The sequence below is a fragment of the Aethina tumida genome, chromosome 2 (genome assembly GCF_024364675.1).
Source record: "Aethina tumida isolate Nest 87 chromosome 2, icAetTumi1.1, whole genome shotgun sequence".
NCBI classification, from domain to species: Eukaryota; Metazoa; Arthropoda; class Insecta; order Coleoptera; family Nitidulidae; genus Aethina; species Aethina tumida.
In genome coordinates, this window is record NC_065436.1 from 33540925 (window position 1) to 33560177 (window position 19253).

General features: G+C 31.9%; 3 protein-coding genes across 3 annotated transcripts; 1 reads left to right on the forward strand and 2 right to left on the reverse strand.

Moving 5' to 3' along the window:
• Nucleotides 1-1624: 1624 nt before the first annotated feature.
• LOC109607486 (uncharacterized) lies at nt 1625-2554 on the reverse strand (the record flags this gene model as incomplete). The annotated part of the gene is made up of 3 exons (XM_020023962.2): nt 1625-2009; nt 2067-2288; nt 2372-2554. Coding segments are annotated over 3 exons (744 nt in total), but the record flags the coding sequence as incomplete, so codon positions are not given.
• Nucleotides 2555-4217: 1663 nt separating this feature from the next.
• LOC109598796 (uncharacterized) lies at nt 4218-5083 on the reverse strand (the record flags this gene model as incomplete). Its single annotated transcript, XM_020014717.2, has 3 exons — nt 4218-4556; nt 4614-4835; nt 4901-5083. Coding segments are annotated over 3 exons (744 nt in total), but the record flags the coding sequence as incomplete, so codon positions are not given.
• A 454-nt stretch (nt 5084-5537) lies between these two features.
• LOC109598797 (uncharacterized) lies at nt 5538-6287 on the forward strand. The gene is made up of 3 exons (XM_020014718.2): nt 5538-5699; nt 5768-5989; nt 6042-6287. Exons 1-3 carry the CDS (start codon nt 5538-5540, stop codon nt 6264-6266), a joined length of 609 nt encoding a protein of 202 aa, XP_019870277.2. The 3' UTR covers nt 6267-6287.
• The last annotated feature ends 12966 nt before the right edge of the window (nt 6288-19253 follow it).

Genomic DNA, 19253 nt, shown 5'->3' on the forward strand with positions numbered 1-19253 from the left:
AGTATTTCATCTAATCTTTTTAATTTGAATATACATTTGCCTTTAAATGTGGTATATTAAATTGATTAGACTTTGTAAGCTTTTTTCTTAAAGCGTTCAAGTTAACAACGTAAGCTTAACGTGACTATAAATTTGTAATTACCACCTGAAGCAATAATAAGTCTTTAGAGGTCGGACTTCAGGATGTTATGTTTTCAATCTTAATGATGTGATGAAAGTAAATTTCATATAATTTTAATTTTAAATATCTTTATATTAGTAAGTTAGTTTCTTAGTAGTTAATTAAAATAATAACAATTAATACAGAATTGAATAGTTAAATATAAATAAATAAAAATGTTTAACATTATTTAAAAATCAGTGATTATTGAAATTTTTTATTTTTAACTTCCTTACCAAGGTGCTTGTGTGAGCACTATTTTATTTTCAAAATTTTAAATTTTATACATTACAATAAATTACCATTAAACATCCTTAAAATGCTATAAAACCTATTAATAGTTGTTCTTGCTTTGTTCCAAATGCAATATTACATCCAATATTTTGAAATTTAGACCGTATTTGTCATTATATATACTAAATTGATTAGTCTTCGGCAGCTTTTTTCTTAGGCGTCCAAGTTGACAACGTAAGCTTAACAAGACTATAAATTTGTAATTATCATCTGAAGCAATAATTTTAGGTCTACAGAGGTCCAATTTTAGCAGTTGTTACGTTGTCAGTCTTAAAGATGATAATTTCATAAAACAAATATCTTCAGTTTAAGAATTCTATACAATTTTAGTATTAAATATCTTTTTTATTTTCATATCCAACTGGTACTTGTGTGAGAAATACCATATAACAAAGTAACATTGATGAAAGGAATGGAAAAAGTCAAAAATGTACTGTATTATTCTTTATTTGTAAAAAAATATTCTATTACATAAATTTCACCTCCCAAAAAAGTTATAACTTATTTACTGGTCAAACATCTGAAGATAACCTTGTGGTCATCGTAAGCGTAGTTGAAAGCGTCTAGGCAACGATCCTGGAAGTATCCCATTGAGGACAATCAGACTGGAAGGCGATTTTATCACGACAGTTATTGTTCATGTGGTATTCGCCCAAGACTTTTTTGCAGCTATATTCATCGCCATAAGCGGATTCTCCAATGGGTTTGATCTGTTAATAAAGGATGTTAATAGGACTTTCGGAATTTTATTGAAGAAGTAACTTTTGGTAAATAACTCTCCATCCTTTAATTAGCTGGAGGAGCTCCACCGACATCGGAATATTTTAGTCTTTCATAGTTATCAATCAGACATTGGATAGGTCACATTAGGTTCTGGCCTAGTAACGAACTTACCAATTATTAAGAGCACTGATAAAGATATGTTGGGTTTGAAAATTACTTGCTAAAATATTTGTATATTAAAAGTCCCAATAAAAATCTTTAGTAAAATGCTATTAATGAATTATCTAAAATAACTATTATATATTTAAATAGTATACAAAATTCAGTGAATCTTTATATTTTACTGTTGTACTTTATCAGTTAGCACTTGCTGTGCGTACCAGAGATTTATTTCCAAAATTTTTTGTGTATAACAATAATGATGAAGGGAATGGAAAAAGCTAAAAATGTATTGATTTTGTCTTTTATTTATAAAAAATCCTATTACAAAAATTTAACCTCCCAAAGTGATGACGTATTTGTTGGCCAAGCAGGTAAAGGTGGCCTTGTGGTCATCGTAGGCGTAGCTGTAAGCGTCTGGGCAACGGTCCTTGAAGTATTTGGGATAGTCCACGGGCCAGTCAGAGGATTTGCAAGTTTCGGGGGTGTTGTGAGATCCAGAGCAGCAGTATTCATCATTTTTAAAATGAAGACAAGCAGATTGGCAGGCGATAACACCGTGTTCACCATCGACCTTCAATTCATCAGGACAGTCGTTGTTGATGTGGTATTCGCAGACGGCCTTCCTGCAACTGTATTCACCGCCATCACCGGATCCTCCAATGGGTTCGATCTGTTTGGAAAGGAAAGTTAATAAAACTGTTCCAGCTTGACTGAAGAAGTAACTTACGGTGGCCAAGGTGTTGAAACCGTCAACCAAAGAGATGTCGTAGTAATCGATTCCACCCCATCCCCTGAGGGTGATTTCTACTAAAGTAGCTGGAGGTTCACCACCAGCACCGGCACATTCCAATCTTCCACAGTTACCAGTCAAACATTGACCAGTCGATTCGTCACACCAGGTTCTGGCCCAGAAACGACCTTGCCAGTCATCGGGAGCATTGATGGAGATCTGTTGGGTTAAAAAATTTCTCAATAAAACAATCGGTTCAACCACCTAGTAAATTAAAGTAAAAATTATTATTAAAAACTTACACTTTGTTGAGATCCCAAGACGAAACCTCCGTTGTGCAAATGTTCGTAGTGTGAACCGTCTGGTTTTCCATTTCCAAGAATACCAACCCAAATGTCTCCACCATCACGGTTGGTAATCTCGAATTCTACAGCGTAAGCTGCAGCTACAAGGTACAAAGTTGCGATTAGTTTGAACATATTGACTCAACTGTGCCTTCAGTTTTTTGTTTTCTGTATTTATACAATTTTTCAAGGAATCCACTTATCACTGATTTAATCTAAAGTGTGCCATTCAAGATGTTTGTTACGAGGAAAAAATCATAAATACCCAAATTTTTTTAGTTTTTATCAGCTAAATTAATTTATACCCTAGTTCAATAGCACAGAAGAGTTAATCTGCATGAGATAACCAATTATATTTTTCATTACTGAAATCATTCTTATAGATTATTAAAATTTTTAACAATTAATATAGTAAATTGTAATTCCTTTTAGAATTTTCTTTAACTTTTATAACATATTCTTTAAATATTATTCATGAAATTAAATATGATTAATGATATGATGAATCATGGAACACTTGACGTTGTTTCTTGGCACCCACAATCAGTTGATAACATAATAAAATGAGTAAAATAAATATATTTAGTATATACATCCTTAAGATGCTATAAAACCTATTAATAGTTGTTCTTGCTTTGTTCCAAATGCAATATTTCATCCAATATTTTGAAATTTAGGCCTTATTTGTCATTATATACTAAATTGATTAGTCTTCGTCAGCTTTTTTCTTAGGCGTTCAAGTTGACAACGTAAGCTTAACAAGACTATAAATTTGTAATTATCATCTGAAGCTATAATTTTAGGTGTACAGAGGTCCAATTTTAGCAGTTGTTACGTTGTCAGTCTTAAAGATGATAATTTTATATAACAAACATCTTCACTTAAAGAATTCTGTACAATATTAGTATTAAATATTTTTTTTATTTTTACTTTCATATCCAATTGGTACTTGTGTGAGAAACGCCGTTTTATTTTTAAATTTTTTACATATAACAAAGTAACATTGATGAAAGTAATGGAAAATGTCAAAAATGTACTTTATTATTCTTTATTTATAAAAGAAATTCTATTACATAAATTTCACCTCCTAAAGTAATAAATAACTTATTTATTGGCCAAGCATCTGAAGGTAACCTTGTGGTCATCGTATGCGTAGTTGAAAGCGTCTAGGCAACGATCCTGGAAGTATCCCATTGAGGACAATCAGACTTGAAGGCGATTTTATCACGACAGTTATTGTTGATGTGGTATTCGCCCAAGACTTTTTCGCTATAAGCGGATTCTCCAATGGATTTGATCTGTTAATAAAGGATGTTAATAGGATCTTCGGGATTTTATTGAAGAAGTAACTTTTGGTAAATAACTCTCCATCCTTTAATTAGCTGGAAGAACTTCACCGACATCGGAATATTTTAGTTTTCCATAGTTATCAACCAGACATTGGATAGGTTACATTAGGTTCTGGCCTAGTAACGAACTTGCCAATTATTAAGAGCACTGATAAAGATATGTTGGGCTTGAAAATTACTTGCTAAAATATTTGTATATTAAAAGTCCCAATAAAAATCTTTAGTAAAATGCTACTAATGAATTATCTAAAATAACTATTATATATTTAAATAGTATACAAAATTCAGTGAATCTTTATATTTTACTATTGTACTTTACCAGTTAGCACTTGCTGTGAGTACCAGAGATTTATTTCCAAAATTTTGTGTGTATTACAATAATGATGAAGGGAATGGGAAAAGCTAAAAATGTATTGATTTTGTCTTTTATTTACAAAATATCCTATTACATAAATTTAACCCCCCAAAGTGATGACGTATTTGTTGGCCAAACAGGTAAAGGTGGCCTTGTGGTCATCGTAGGCGTAGCTGTAAGCGTCTGGGCAACGGTCCTTGAAGTATTTGGGATAGTCGACGGGCCAGTCGGAGGATTTGCAAGTTTCGGGGGTGTTGTGAGATCCAGAGCAGCAGTATTCATCATTTTTAAAATGAAGACAAGCAGATTGGCAGGCGATGACACCATGTTCACCATCGATCTTCAATTCATTAGGACAGTCGTTGTTGATGTGGTATTCGCACACAGCTTTTCTGCAACTGTATTCACCACCATCACCGGACCCTCCAATGGGTTCGATCTATTTGAGAAAGGACTTTAATAAAACTGTTCGAACTTGACTGTAGAAGTAACTTACAGTTGCCAAGGTGTTGAAACCGTCAACCAAAGAGATGTCATAGTAATCGATTCCTCCCCATCCTCTGAGAGTGATTTCTACCAAAGTAGCTGGAGGTTCACCACCAGCACCGGCACATTCCAATCTTCCACAGTTACCAGTCAAACATTGACCAGTCGATTCGTCACACCAGGTTCTGGCCCAGAAACGACCTTGCCAGTCATCGGGAGCATTGATGGAGATCTGTTGGGAAATTACTCAATAAAATAATCGGTTCAACAACCTAGTAAAGTAAATTAAAAACTTACGCTTTGTTGAGATCCCAAGACGAAACCTCCGTTGTGCAAATGTTCATAGTGTGAACCGTCTGGTTTTCCATTTCCAAGAATACCAACCCAGATGTCTCCACCATCACGGTTGGTAATCTCGAATTCTACAGCGTAAGCTGCAGCTACAAGGTACAAAGTTGCGATTATTTTGAACATATTGACTCAACTGTGTCTTCAGTTTTTCGTTTTCTGAATTTATACAATTTTTCAAGGCATTCATTTATCACTGATTTAATCTAAAGTATGCCATTCAAGATGTTTGTTATGGCTCCAAATTTTTTTTAGATATTATCAGCTAAATTAATATACATCCTAGTTTAATAAAACATAAAATACTTAATCTGTGCATGATTAATAATTTGTTCATTTGGGAATTAATTCCCAATTATTATATAATATATTATAATTTTAACCATTTAATTATTAAAATTTACTTTATTTTTTATATTATTCTCTTTAATTAGTACACATTTAAATATTAATCCAGGAAATTTAAATACGATTAATGATATGAATTGTGAAACACTTGAGATTATTGCTTGACACCAACAATCAATTGATAACATAATAAAATAATTAAAAACATAACACTCAAATTCAACCACGTTTAGTCAACATGATGAAAATACTGTGGTTGCTAGGAACATTGGCCACCGTTTACGGTGTCGAATTCGAAATTTACAACTACGATGGAGGAGACGTATGGATTGGAATCCAAGGATCCGACGGCTCAGAAAATCTTAAAAACGGAGGATTCATTCTAGGATCCGGTCAAAGCGTAAGTATTTGTTTAACTATTTTTATCAAATTTGTTCTTAATAAACACTTGTGTGTTTACCTGTGTAGGTGTCGATTGTGGCATCAAACAATTGGAGAGGCAAATTCTGGGGTCGCACCTGGTGCGACGATAGCTCAGGAAGATGCTTGACAGGCGACTGCGGTAAATTGGAATGCAACGGTGCGTCAGGAGAAGCTCCAGTCACAATTGCTGAAATCAACTTGTTAACTAGCTCCAACGAAGACACTTACAAAGTGTCCCTGAGCAACGGTTTCAACACCTTAGCTTCGGTACTATCAATTAAATCTCCAAGTGGGCGCAAATACTAAGGTATTGTTTCAGGTGGAGCCAGTTCGTGGAGTTGGAGACTGTCAGAAGGCGAAATGTGACTATCATATTAACAACGATTGTCCTGACAGTTTGAAAGTGGATACTGAACATGGAATAATTGCTTGCAGAGTTTCATCAGATGAGGAGCAATACTTCAGGGATCGTTGTGGAGATGCGTACTTTTCCAAAGAATACAAATGCAAAGCTAGTAAATATATTGTAACCATAGGTGGTTAAAAATAAATTACTTCAATTGTCTATAGATTGTTTCAATTTATTTTAGTATCAATATTTGATCTGTGATAATAGTACAAGTTGAGTGAGGTAAGTGATTTTGTTCGTCTAATCACCTAGCAACCGTTACTTTATTTAATCTGAAGTGGTAGATGCACAACTTTATAGTTACATTGGACATTAATTCCAAACTTTCGAAACAATTGCATTCGATGATTGCGCGGCCACTCCACGTAGCATCAGTTCAGCCGTTATTGGAGTGACTGAAGATGTCCGGGGGCCGTCGAATAAACACTTCAAAGAATGGAAGGAACCCGCCAACCTGAAAAACACCAATTTGTCTGGAGGGTCGTACATCTGCATTTCGTGTGTGTGTGTGTGTGTGCGGAATGAAGTTAGATACATCTCGCTGGCCCCAGGTGGGACTGTATCGTCATAAAAGCGGGGAGTGGCCGCGTGGGCCGCTTTGCCTCGGGGGGCAGAGGGTGCGGGTGGATACGTTCGGTCCGGTCCCAACCGCAAATCCGATTCTGGTGCCCACGAAATCGTACGACAAGACGACACGATCGGACCGACGCACTGCAAGACCCAAATCTGGCACAGTGAACGTAGGAGCGAAGATGTTTATTTTAAAAATCTTCCGCAGATCTCTTAATGGGTAATAATTCAACGGTAAAATAATTCAGTTCACACTGATGTTTATCTGCAACGATGTGGTGCATTACCAGCCTGTTGCATTCCATTAGAAGGACTTGTTCAGTAGAATCTTACGTTGTCCATCTGTCGGGCATGTTTATAGAATCACGAGGCTCACTTCAGTTTGTCTTCTATTTAGAATATCGTGTTTCCCAGTACTGTACTCGTAAAAAATCCTAAAGAAGTTTCCACCACAGTTACAATCCTTTTGATAATCTGAACGAAATGTGCTCATCAACAGGTGGCGAACGTCTGTACCTCAACCATACGAAACCTGATTACGTCTCTAATTATGTTTTAAAGCGAATAAAAATCACAAAGGTGGAAGGAGTCCGGTTCTGTGTGCACGGTTTAATTGATTCGTCAAAGATGCGTTCCGCAGATGGCATTTTCTATTTGCAGCGTTCTCACAATTTGCTCCGTACATATTCATTGCAATAAATTTGTATGATTGATTGGATAAAAGTGAGACAGAGCTGTTATGAATGGCACCTACTCACGCACGTTCTAAAGGAAAGACGACGAAAAAGTGGCGTAACAAAATTAATTAGAAGGATGCGCTAGGTAATTAAGATAGTTTTTACCAGATTAACACCGCAATTATTAATCTACGTTGGATTATTAATTAAATCACAAATGAATCAAGTGGCGTGCTTAAGTGGTAGCGTTTTAACATCCACAATTATGCCAGAATGTAAAACGCATGGAATCGTTTAATTTTATATTGTGATCGTGAAAGGTATGTTGGCCAAAAATTCCTGCATGCGGATGAATCACGGTTCTCTCGCTCAGGATCAGCCCTAGGCCAACATCCACTCACAACTGTTGATTGACCATATGGGACGAATGGAACGGCTCTGTCGAAACGCATTGTTTTCGCCATAATCTGATTAGTCGACGACGAAAAAGGAACAAGGATTGTTAAGTTAAATTTCACGTTACAGTTTGATGGGATCACGCCGCCAGTAACCTCGCGCATTACCTCTGTATTATGTTCGCTAGTTTATGGCCAAGATTTAGCATTCAGAATAACATACAGCCAGTAATATCTTTTATTTCAGTCAAGATTTATGTCCTAATATGTTATTTAACTTAGCTATGAATGAAACAGATACCAACCTCTTTTAATAACATATGTTAGCTATAAATACAAAGATGCAAACAAAATAACAAAAACCCAAACTGCCAGAAGTATTTAAATGAAATTGTATTAATGTCTTTGTAACCATGCTTCTTTTTTCTGTTTAAATCTATTATCAAAATCATATTTGTTGAATTCTAATTGTTTATACAACAACATTATGTCATTAAAAATATTGACATATGGCTACTCAGGAATCGTACTTAATGGTGTAAGCACTTTTATTAAGTTTAAAAACTGTTTAGTTTTGAGTAAATATTCTCTAGATCAGGAAATAGTTAACCCGAATTGATAATTTGTTGTGGTGAGTTATTCACAACTACCGCAAGACACAAAAAAATCTAAAATGATCCAAGAATGCTTGTTAAGTTAAATTTCACGTTAGATTTTGATGGAATCATCCAGCCATCAACCTCGTATATTACCTTTGTATTACTTCATCAGTTTATGGCCAAGATTTATTAAGCCTTCAAAATAAAACACTGCCTGTATTATTTTTTTATGTCAGTAAAGGTGTCAAAATAAATTTTATTACTACTCTATGGATGAAACAAAGGTGCCAATTCCGTTTAATATAAGTTAGTAACTCTATAACACATTTCAGCTATGAAAACTAAAATATACAAAAAATAACAGATACACAAACTGACAGAAATATTTAAATGTCTGAAATTATATTAACGCCTTATACTTGTTGAATCCAAACTATTTATACATCAAAATAATATCTTTAAACATGTCCACATGTGGAGAATTATAAGTATTTTGACTAACACTAAATGTAACTGTTTCCCCCCATATTCAGTGTATCATGGTTTCCTCCATAATGTGGAAGTGATCTTGTCCTTGATCATCAAGATAAGATTATTTGATGAAGGAAGCAATGTCGTGTCTCAACAAATATGAGTAGTTAAGATTTACATGCTCCTTAATATTTATGACTACTTCAAAAGGTAATATAATACAAAGTGCTTTAAGATTTTCAAGCTCCTCAGCAATTAATTCTAGGTAGTTCTACTAAGTACCTCTTTTATTAGGCCCCAAAAACTCCTTTGATGTATTAATATTGTTATTGTATCGACACATGAAAAGTAAACTTAAGATGTTTCTCAATTATACAGTAAATATTGATCATGAAACACATGATCCATACTGAGATGAAGTGTTTTTATTTTCATACATTTTAAATGCCGCACGCTGCTTTGAACAAGGTTAAGAAGTTGATCAAAATTGTCGATTCGTTGTTGTGTAAATATTTTACAAGCATTGCAACATACAGTTTATGTCCAAGATTTAATATTCAAAGTAAAACACAGCCAGCATTTTTTTTATTTCAGTTAAGATTTATGTCACAATATTATTTTACTTTAGTTATGAATCAAACAAAAATAACAACATCTTCTAGTATAAATTAGTAATTCAATAACACCTTTCAGCTATGAAAACTAAGATGCAAACAAAATAACAAAAACACAAACTGATGCAGAAATATTTAAAAGTGTGAAATTGTATTAATGCCTGTGTAACTATGCTTCTTTTTTTCTGTTTCAATCTAGTATCAAAATCATATCTATTGAATCCAAACTGTTTATACAACAGCATAATGTCATTAAAAATATCAACATACGGAGAATTATTTTGAAAAAGATAGTTATTAACACCATAAGTCACTGCTTCCCCCACAATGTGAAAGTAATCTTCTCCTTGATCATCGATAAATGTTTGTTTGATGAAAGAAGCAATCTCGTGTCTCAACAAATACGAGTAGTTAAGATTTATATGCTCCTTCAAATTTGTGACAAGTTCTGGAGGCATTAAAATACAACGTGCCTTAAAATCTTCAAGGTCCTCAGAAATTAAATCCAAGTAGTACTTAATAGTATACACATTATTATTTTGTTCCAAAAATTCCTTGATTGTATCAATATTATTATTGTATTGGTGCACCAATAGCACACTCAGTACGTTACTGACAAACACACTAAATATTATCATGGAACAAAGAATCCATACTGAAATGAATAGTTTAATTTTCCCTTCCATCCATCTTAAGTGTGGCACGCTGCTTTGGGTAAGTATCCTCCAGGTCAGGAAGAAGTTGATCCAAATTGATGATTTGTGGTTGTGTAAAAATTTTACAACCATCGCAACAGACAGAAAGGAACTGGCTAAAAGGATCCAAGTATATTTGTCAACAATCTTACTCATTTTAGCAAACGGTGTAGCTTCACCCGAACTTGGAACGAGCAGTACCAGCTTCTCCAATTTGATGGGGTATGAGGTGTATGGATGAACGTAGGTTTCAAAGTTACTAACTGCCACATAATCAGTTTCGTCATTATAAACTTGATCTTCGGCTGTTCTGTAACTATTATCAGAATTCATACATACATATGGAGAAGCATTTAGCATTGTAATTATTGTATTGTATTTGTAATAATCCAAACCAGTTAGCTTCTTACTTTCCTTAAACATCAGTGGTTCATATTCGAAAAAGCTCGCACGTAAAGGATTTTTGTGAAAGTTTATTTTATGATCTATTTCGTATGTTACAATTAAAGATTTATTGTTGGTGATTTGTTGTTGTTGAAATTTGTAATAGTTGAAAACTTGTACGTCTTCCCTGACAACAACCACGTGGAATCTAACAAATTTTCTCTCAGATATGTGCTTAATCATTCCAGTTACACTAACACCTTCTAAAGTTTTCGTTAATATAAATACAGTAGGATGAATTGGTTTCCAAAAATACATTTTAAACAATAAATCAAGATATTCGTCAAGAGCAACTAAATTGTTAAAAGCAACAAATGTGACACTAACTGTTGGAAATAATGGAACGTTCACACCCAAATCATCAATCAAACAAGGACAATTGTTATTTTTGATTAGCAAATCCTTGAAATCAGCTTCACCCAAATAAAAACACAATTTAAAATGTTTGTCTTTAACAACGTTTTCACTGAGAAAGTTTTCCAATTTATCTGGCCCACCTAATTTTGATTTGATAAAATCTACACAATATATTTCTTTAGAAATCAAAAATATAAGAAGAAATGACATTACTAATATCATATCAGTAGCAGTTTAAATTCAATGTGGTCGTGTATTTGATTATTGATTTGAATGTTGTCAGGCTTCATAATATTGTACTAAATGGAGTTTCCGCAATAAAAACAATTTGCTGCGTTTGTAAAACATTAAAATTCAAATTGATAATTGGTAATCTAAATTTGTATCTTGTATGTTTTAGGTGTGTTACTTTGTTTAAATAAATTATGTCTGTGTTAACAGTATAATGAATTATATATTTGACAAATTAAAGTAAATAATGAAATACAATTTGAATATACAGACTTCTCAAATGTAAAATATAATATATGAATATCCAAAATAAAATCCAAAAAATCACTAATATATTTAAAAAAATTGAAAAACGCTTGAAAGTAAAATGATGTTATCAAGAATATCAACTAGTGAACTTATAAATAGTTCACTTTTCATTAAAAGACCTTAGTTGAACTGTGATTCTTAAATAATGACTAATAATACTAATTTACAATTACAACAATTGTTTTAATAAACTTATAAATTGTTGATTTTTCATTAAAATATGAATTTTTATGAGGTTCTCCTACTGGAAAAATGTGTTATCTGTGTTAAACTTTGTTTCTGGAAGAAGGAAGTGGTCTAATTTTTTATTAAAAATGTCAATGAAATTTTTATGAGGTTCTCTTACTGGAAAAAAGTCTTGCCTATAATACTAATTAGTGAAGTATACCATATAAGAAATGTAAACTTTTCATTAAAATTTCTATTCGTAAATTTTTTGAGAAGTTGTCTTGCTGGAAAAATGTTTTAGCTATGCTCACGCTGTGTTTCTGGAAGATGAAGTTGACTGTAATAGTGATTATTGAAGAATATTTCTGATAAATTCTCTCCTACTTGAAAATGTCTTAGTTATGCAGAACTGTTTTTATAAAAGAATGAATATGTTTATAATACTAATTAGTGAATAATATTTCTAATAATCTAATGTATATGTATATATTTCATTATAATCTGTGTTCGTAAATTTTTTGTGAAGTTGTCTTATTGGAAAAATGTCTTAGCTATGCTCAACTATGTTTCTGGAAGAACGAAGTTGGCTATAATACTGATAATAATATTGAAGAATATTTCAGATAGACTTATAAATTCTAAATTTTTCATTAAAAAATGTCAGTGAAATTTGATGAGGTTCTCTTAGTGGAAAATGTCTTAGTTATGCTGAACAGTGTTTCTAGTAGAATGGAATTGTTTATAATACTAATTAGTGAAAAATATTTTTGATAAACTTATAAAAATATAATATTATATATTTTTCATAAAAATCTGTATTCGTGAATTGTTCTACTGGAAAAATGTCTTAGCTATGTTCAACTGTATTTCTGGATTAATGAAGTTGTCTATTATACTAATTATTGGAGAATATTTCTGATGAACTTATAAATTGTAAATTTTTCATTAAAAAATGACGGAGGAATTTTTATGAGGTTCATCTACAGGAAAAATGTATGAGTTATGCTAAACTGTGTTTCTAGAAGAATGAAGTTGTCTATAATACTGATTATTGAAGAATATTTCCGATAAACTTTTAAATGTTGATTTGTCATTAAGATCTGTATTCGTGAATTTTATGAAAAGTTGTCCTATTGGAAAAATGTCTTAGCTGTGCTATTTAGGATAAACTTATAAATTTTAATTTAATTTTTTAATAAAATCTGTGTTCCTGGATTTTTGTATGAGATTTTTATAATGGAACAATATCTTACCTATTCTGAACTGTGTTCGTAAAAGAATGAAGTTGCCACTGATACTAATTAATATTTTCTGATAAATTATATATTGTATTTATTAAAACTCGTATTCGTTTGATTTTTTGTGAGTTTGTCTTATTTAAAAATGTCTTAGCTAAGCTGAATTGTACTTCTATGATAAATTAATTTTATATATTAACAGGAAAATCATAATTTTGTCGACTATATATGAATTTATCCTTTCATGAATTATTAAGATCATTAAAACAAAAAAATAGTTAAGTCAAGAAAATGCATTTTTTGCTATTTAGTGCATAATTCGTTAGCCTTAATTAAGATAAGATTGCTCGGATTAAAGGAACGGTTCTAGCTGCATTATAGATAAGAATGTGGAATATCCGGAACATCATTTTTCTGCACGCGCACTTACATAACAAACCTAATAAATAAGCAATGAAACGAGCGGTCAGAAAATAAAGCCCAAGTGGAACTCACTCATTACAACGTCTGTAATTATGACGATATAATCTTCCTTTCGCATCCACCAGATCGCCTATCAGAAGCTGTCACACGACGCAGTCTCGTTTTGATTACGAGAACCGCGTGGATTTTAATAAATTGTTTTTTTGCTTGCGTTTCGCATTATTTCTAATAATGGCCGTGGTAATTGATTTGACGGATGCCGGTCGTGAAATTATCTAAATTTTATCTGACGTCTTCAATCTAAATGACTGACGTCCTAGAAAGCAAACATGAGTTATTACCCGCTCATTGTTTATCGTACTCGCGTCCGAGTCGCAAACAATCGGCCCCCGGACTGCGAACCAATTAACCCGACCCGCACGAAATTTCATCGGTTTTCGGCCCCGTCGGAAACGCCGCGTTCGAAAAAAAGACCAACCGGAAAAAGAAGGCAGAACCGTCCAGTTGTGGCGATTTTATCGACCGCTTGCACGTGAACGGCCCGCGGCCAGGCCCCCGGGGCCCCACCGGTTGACAGAGACCGGTGTGGCGCCGATAAGACGCGGAGCTCGGGGTCGTCGACGACCCGCTTCTCCCTCGGTCTTTCGTCGGCCGCGCCCCGGGGGCCACACGTCCACTTTCCAACGAGGCACGTTGGAGGAACGGCGAGGCGGCGGCGGGTCGCCGAGGCCTACGCTCGTAACGTCGGACCACTCGCCGTCCTCGTCCTCTTGTAGGTGGGCACGGAATTGATTTCGGGACGGGAATGTGTCATTCGATTTATGCGGATTGTTTCCAATTGACTTTTATGGACGGCGTTGTAGTACGGCGATAATTTTTCGGACTTATCAGATACCATTTGGAATTGTTGTTCCTCAACTTAACAAAACGATAATTCAATTTTCGACTTTACAACGGTAACCGACTAGATAACAGTTTATAAACCCACTCCTAAGAAAAAAAAAAAAAAAGAAATAATGACAGACCGATTTAACAAGTTACAGAAATATGGGTGAGCATTGTTTGTAACGAACATCGCTCCGGGGACTCAAGGTTTCTGAGAGCTGCTTTCGCAGCCCCATATGGTCATATTTAATCAGGTTTTCGACCACTGAAACCGACCGTTTACTAATGTTTCCACTTTCGTTTTGTCACTGAATTATTATTTTTTAAATGCATCGGTAACGAGCTTTGTTATGATTGATAACTTACTGTTTGCGATAGACAAACGTCAAGGTAACTAATGCAGTACTTACTTGTATCAGACATACAATTTCAAATACAACCGTTTTTATTTATTATTATTTTTTTTAATTTATAACATAAATGATTCTTACCTGTTTCTTTTATAAATTGATTACTAAACCCAAAAATGAAAGGTTAAAAATTTATTATACATTGTTGTTGTAGTAGGTAAAAACTAAATATAATTATATGCAATCCTCTCTTCAAAATAATTATAAAGGAGTCAAATTTAAAATGGAAGCTAAAAAATAACATTTGGTGCAATTTTTAAAAAGTTTTGGGTTATAAAATTAGATATTTCGAGTAGTTTTCATAAATTTGAATTTTTTATTATTATACAGATATTACTTTATAATATAAAACATATTTTTAAACTTTTTATAAATTTTAGACAAATACAAATAAGATTATAAAATATAAAAAGATATATTTAAACTGTCGATGGAAGTGAATACTTTTAGTATTATTAGTATTAAAATTTGAAATTTCATAATGAATTAAAATTATCAATCAATCTGGTTTTCACATCTATTGACACTCCGAGCAACAATTATATGCATGTTTATATGGTTTTTTATTATTCAAATATATTACGGGCTGTACAAGATCATGACAAAATATAAATACAAATCAATTGAAATAACAGTTGATTCAAATTTATCTAAATATCGCGTAAAAACAGCATCGATTGTCTTTTTATATTTTGTAGTACTGTAACTGTAACTTTTTTCTTTTGTCGAAATTTAGAAACTAACTAAATTCTCAGACAAAGGAAGGACGAACAACAGAAACAAAAAGTCACTCTGAACACGATTCCCTGGTTGTTAACCAAACTTTGAACAATTGATGAACTAGCATGTCGGTGACGCGAACCCATAAGATTTTCCCCTACCAAAAACTGCTCAACGCGGCTAAAGAAATTTTCATATTAAAATTTAAAACTTTTTTTAAAAAGTTGTTATTTTAAAAGGTTATCATAAATTTTTATAAATTATCTGAAATGTCTAAAATTTGCAAAGTTGATGTTAATTTAGAATACAGTCGAATTGATAACTTGAACCATGATTTGCCAGAAAAAAAATCGAGTTATCAAGACTTCTGTGTTATAAAGTAAAAACTACACATAATTTTTACCCTGGTCTGAACCAGTGTACTAATTATTAAAACTATGAAATATCAAAGTTTTACTGTATTTTATAGTTATTTTATAGATATTTTATAGATATTTTATAGACATTTTATAGATATTTTATAGACATTTTATTGACATTTTATAGATATTTTATAGATGTTTTACAGATATTTTACAGATATTTAATAAACATTTTATAGATATTTTATAAATATTTCATACATATTTAATAGATATTTTATAGATAATTTTTAAACAATTTATAGACATTTTATAGATATAATAACTATTTTGCAGATATTTTATATATATTTCATACATATTTTATAGACATTTTATAGATATTTTATAGATATTTCATATATATATTTTATAGACATTTTACAGATATTTTATAGATATTTCATACATATTTTATAGACATTTTGTAGATATTTTATAGATATAATATCTATTTTGTAGATATTTTATAGATATGTCATACATATTTTATAGATATTTCACAGATATTTTATAGACATTTTATAGATATATAGACAAGTTAATGACAAATGATTGGGCAATGTTCAATTATTGAATGAAACTTTAAGATCAAAACGTTTAAAAAATTATCTGATTTTTTTATATAAATACATAAAATTATAAAACAAAGGGATAATTTTTAAGATTTCAAAAAAAGTATGTATATAAAAATTTTCGAGTGGAAGTTTAGTGTTAAAAAATAAAAATAAATATAGATTTGTTAAAAGAATATTTTTTAAAGAAATCATAATCATAAAATTATTTGGTTAATTAGAGGAAAAAATAAAAGTTGAATGCCCGAAAATTGAAAAAGTTTATTGTGAAAATAAAATTAAATTTGAAAAGAAATACTAATAAAGATTAAAAACTGAACGAGATATAGAAATTATTAAATGAAAATACAAGAAATAAAAATATCCCCAATTATTTTTACTAAAATTCATAAAAAAGTTGGAAAAAAATTCTAATATCATATTTGAAAGTAAAAAATAATAATCTAGAGGAACTAGAAGTAAAAAATACAAAAAATAAAGATTCATTAAATTCTTTTAACTGAAGAAAAGGAAAAATTTAATAAATATGTCCTCTATCTAAGAATTATTTGAATTTTCTATAAATTATATAAAAAAATTATTTTTTATAAGAATTTTAACACTGTTCAAATAAATAGACACAATAACCAAACGTAAAAAAAACCATCTTCACAAACTTCTTAAAATCCATAGAACCGGCATAATATTTCTCGCGTTCATTAAACAGTACAATGGTACCAATCAGAAAAATCCCGACTCAAATAATTGCAATTAAACGATCCAACATCCTGGGCAGTGAAAATAAGAGAGCGTAAAATCGACCGTCAAACCGGGACGTAACTGTGGCACACCGATTGTGGCAGATAGTGTAGACGTCCGATTCGGTTCGTTTTGTGCCTTGGAACCATTTTAAAATTGTACATTGATTGTACCCGGGGCACGGATCGGTCGGATTAATGTTTTCCGGGGGCCATGGGATGGGTCCATAATTTATTGATCTCGGACGATGAAAGTGACTTCGTTTCAAATCCACGGAATTGCATTTATCTGCGCGCTGCAACCTCAGAAAATTACTCAGGTTGTTTTTGGTACTCTTTTTTTTTTTTTGAAATCTTCAGTAATTACTAACAAAACATTTCTTTCATTTAACTCCAGCTCAAGCATCTCTTGTTCACGTTGTCTCCAACTTGTTCATCCGAGTCCCCCAAGACAATTCTAACGTGTTGCCTGATGTATGCCGGTTTGTTTGCTCCAAACCTAACATTCCAATGATCACAAGTCCGAATCCCCTCATTAATTCCATCCCATGCGAAAAGAACATGCCTTATTTAAAAGATGTCCCGATAGCGGATAACCGTGGGGTTTTGTCCGCGGGCCAAACGAGACCATTCGATATTTTAGCGAATATCTCTCGGTCGTGACTGAGGAGATAGAGAACGGATGGATTGATGTATTTAACGGGCTCGCGGCATTGCAGGCCCCGGCTTCATCAATGTCACACTCTAATGGACTTTATCTTTTCCATCCCGGTTAAGGATTTCGCCATTTTTAAGATGCGGATGGGTAATTTACAGGTCGGCGTAATAGTTTTTAATAGATTATTGTTATCACTTATGTGTGGTAGGTAGGGTACCGTCATTATTAAGATGATTATGCACTGACAAATGTAATTATTACGATAAAAATTGGACCCTTTTCAAGTTTAGAAAGTTAGAAATAATGATTGTAACGTGTCACTTTTAATTGCACAGGTAATTAAGTCTTTTAGGAATCATATTCAATGATTTTTCCTCGTCCCTTAATTATTGGTATTAAATCATTTGGCCTGGAGTAATTTAGCTCGCCTACATTGCGACGCATACCTTCTCCTTTGGCTTGCTGTTTGTATTAACCTTTAAATTGTTACCATAATTCCATCTTATTATACTACCCACATGTCACGGTGTAATTTTCATCATTCTGAATTGGATAAACAATAGTTAAGTTTTAGTTAAAGCATTTAACTCTAAAAACAAAACAAAACACTTGTTATTTATGCTGTTGTATGTTAATTTCTTGGGTCAAAATAAGATATAATTAATCAATTTAAGCAAATTAATGGATGATAATCGAATAGCCCATTAACAATATTAATAGGAACAAAAAATAATTTGTAGACTAATTTATGTTTATAATCACTAGTTAACTAGTAAACTTAGTTATTAATCTCCGTTTAAGTACTTTCATTTTAAATGGCTTACAAGCACTTCTGTTTACGATCTATTCCGTGTAACGAGTTAGTAACGATAAATGAGCTTAATAATTAGGCGAGTAAAAAAGCGTCGGTCTATTAATATCTGGAGAAATTTTAACGCTGTTATCCTCTAGCTACTGAAAAACGTGTTAATTACTTAGAACATTATTACTTTGAGAGTTTCACAATTACGTTTTGCCTTCACGTAATTGGAAGAGTTTTGTTTGTTTCTATTTGATTTAAACAATTGGTTGATCAAAAATATAAGTTTCAAATACCGTTAGTTAACATTTTTAATTAAGACTCTATAGATTCTCTTGAACTTATGTAGGGAATATTTAGATAATCTACATTTGTGTATATAGAAGTTACACATAGATTTTACAGATTTTATAAATATTTATAGATATTTAATAGATATTTTATAAATATATAGATATTCTATAAATATTTTATAGATGATTTATAGATATTTTATAGATACAGTCGAATTAATAATTTGAACTATGATTTGTCAGAAATAAAATCGAGTTATCAAGTAAAAATTACACATAATTTTCACCCTGGTCTGAACCAATGTACTTCAAGTTATCAAAACTGCAAAATATCAAAGTTCGACTGTATTTATAGATATTTATTTTATAGATATTTTATATACATATTATAGATATTTTACATAAATTTTACAAATATTTTATAGACATTTTATAGATATTTTATAAATATTT

Bases quoted from the DNA above. Each gene is read 5' to 3' on its own strand.
- LOC109598797 (XM_020014718.2), top strand. From the start codon at position 5,538: ATGATGAAAATACTGTGGTTGCTAGGAACATTGGCCACCGTTTACGGT. The intron at 5,700-5,767 runs GTAAGTATTTGT...TTACCTGTGTAG, and splicing joins TTCTAGGATCCGGTCAAAGC to GTGTCGATTGTGGCATCAAA. The intron at 5,990-6,041 runs GTACTATCAATT...GTATTGTTTCAG, and splicing joins GTTTCAACACCTTAGCTTCG to GTGGAGCCAGTTCGTGGAGT.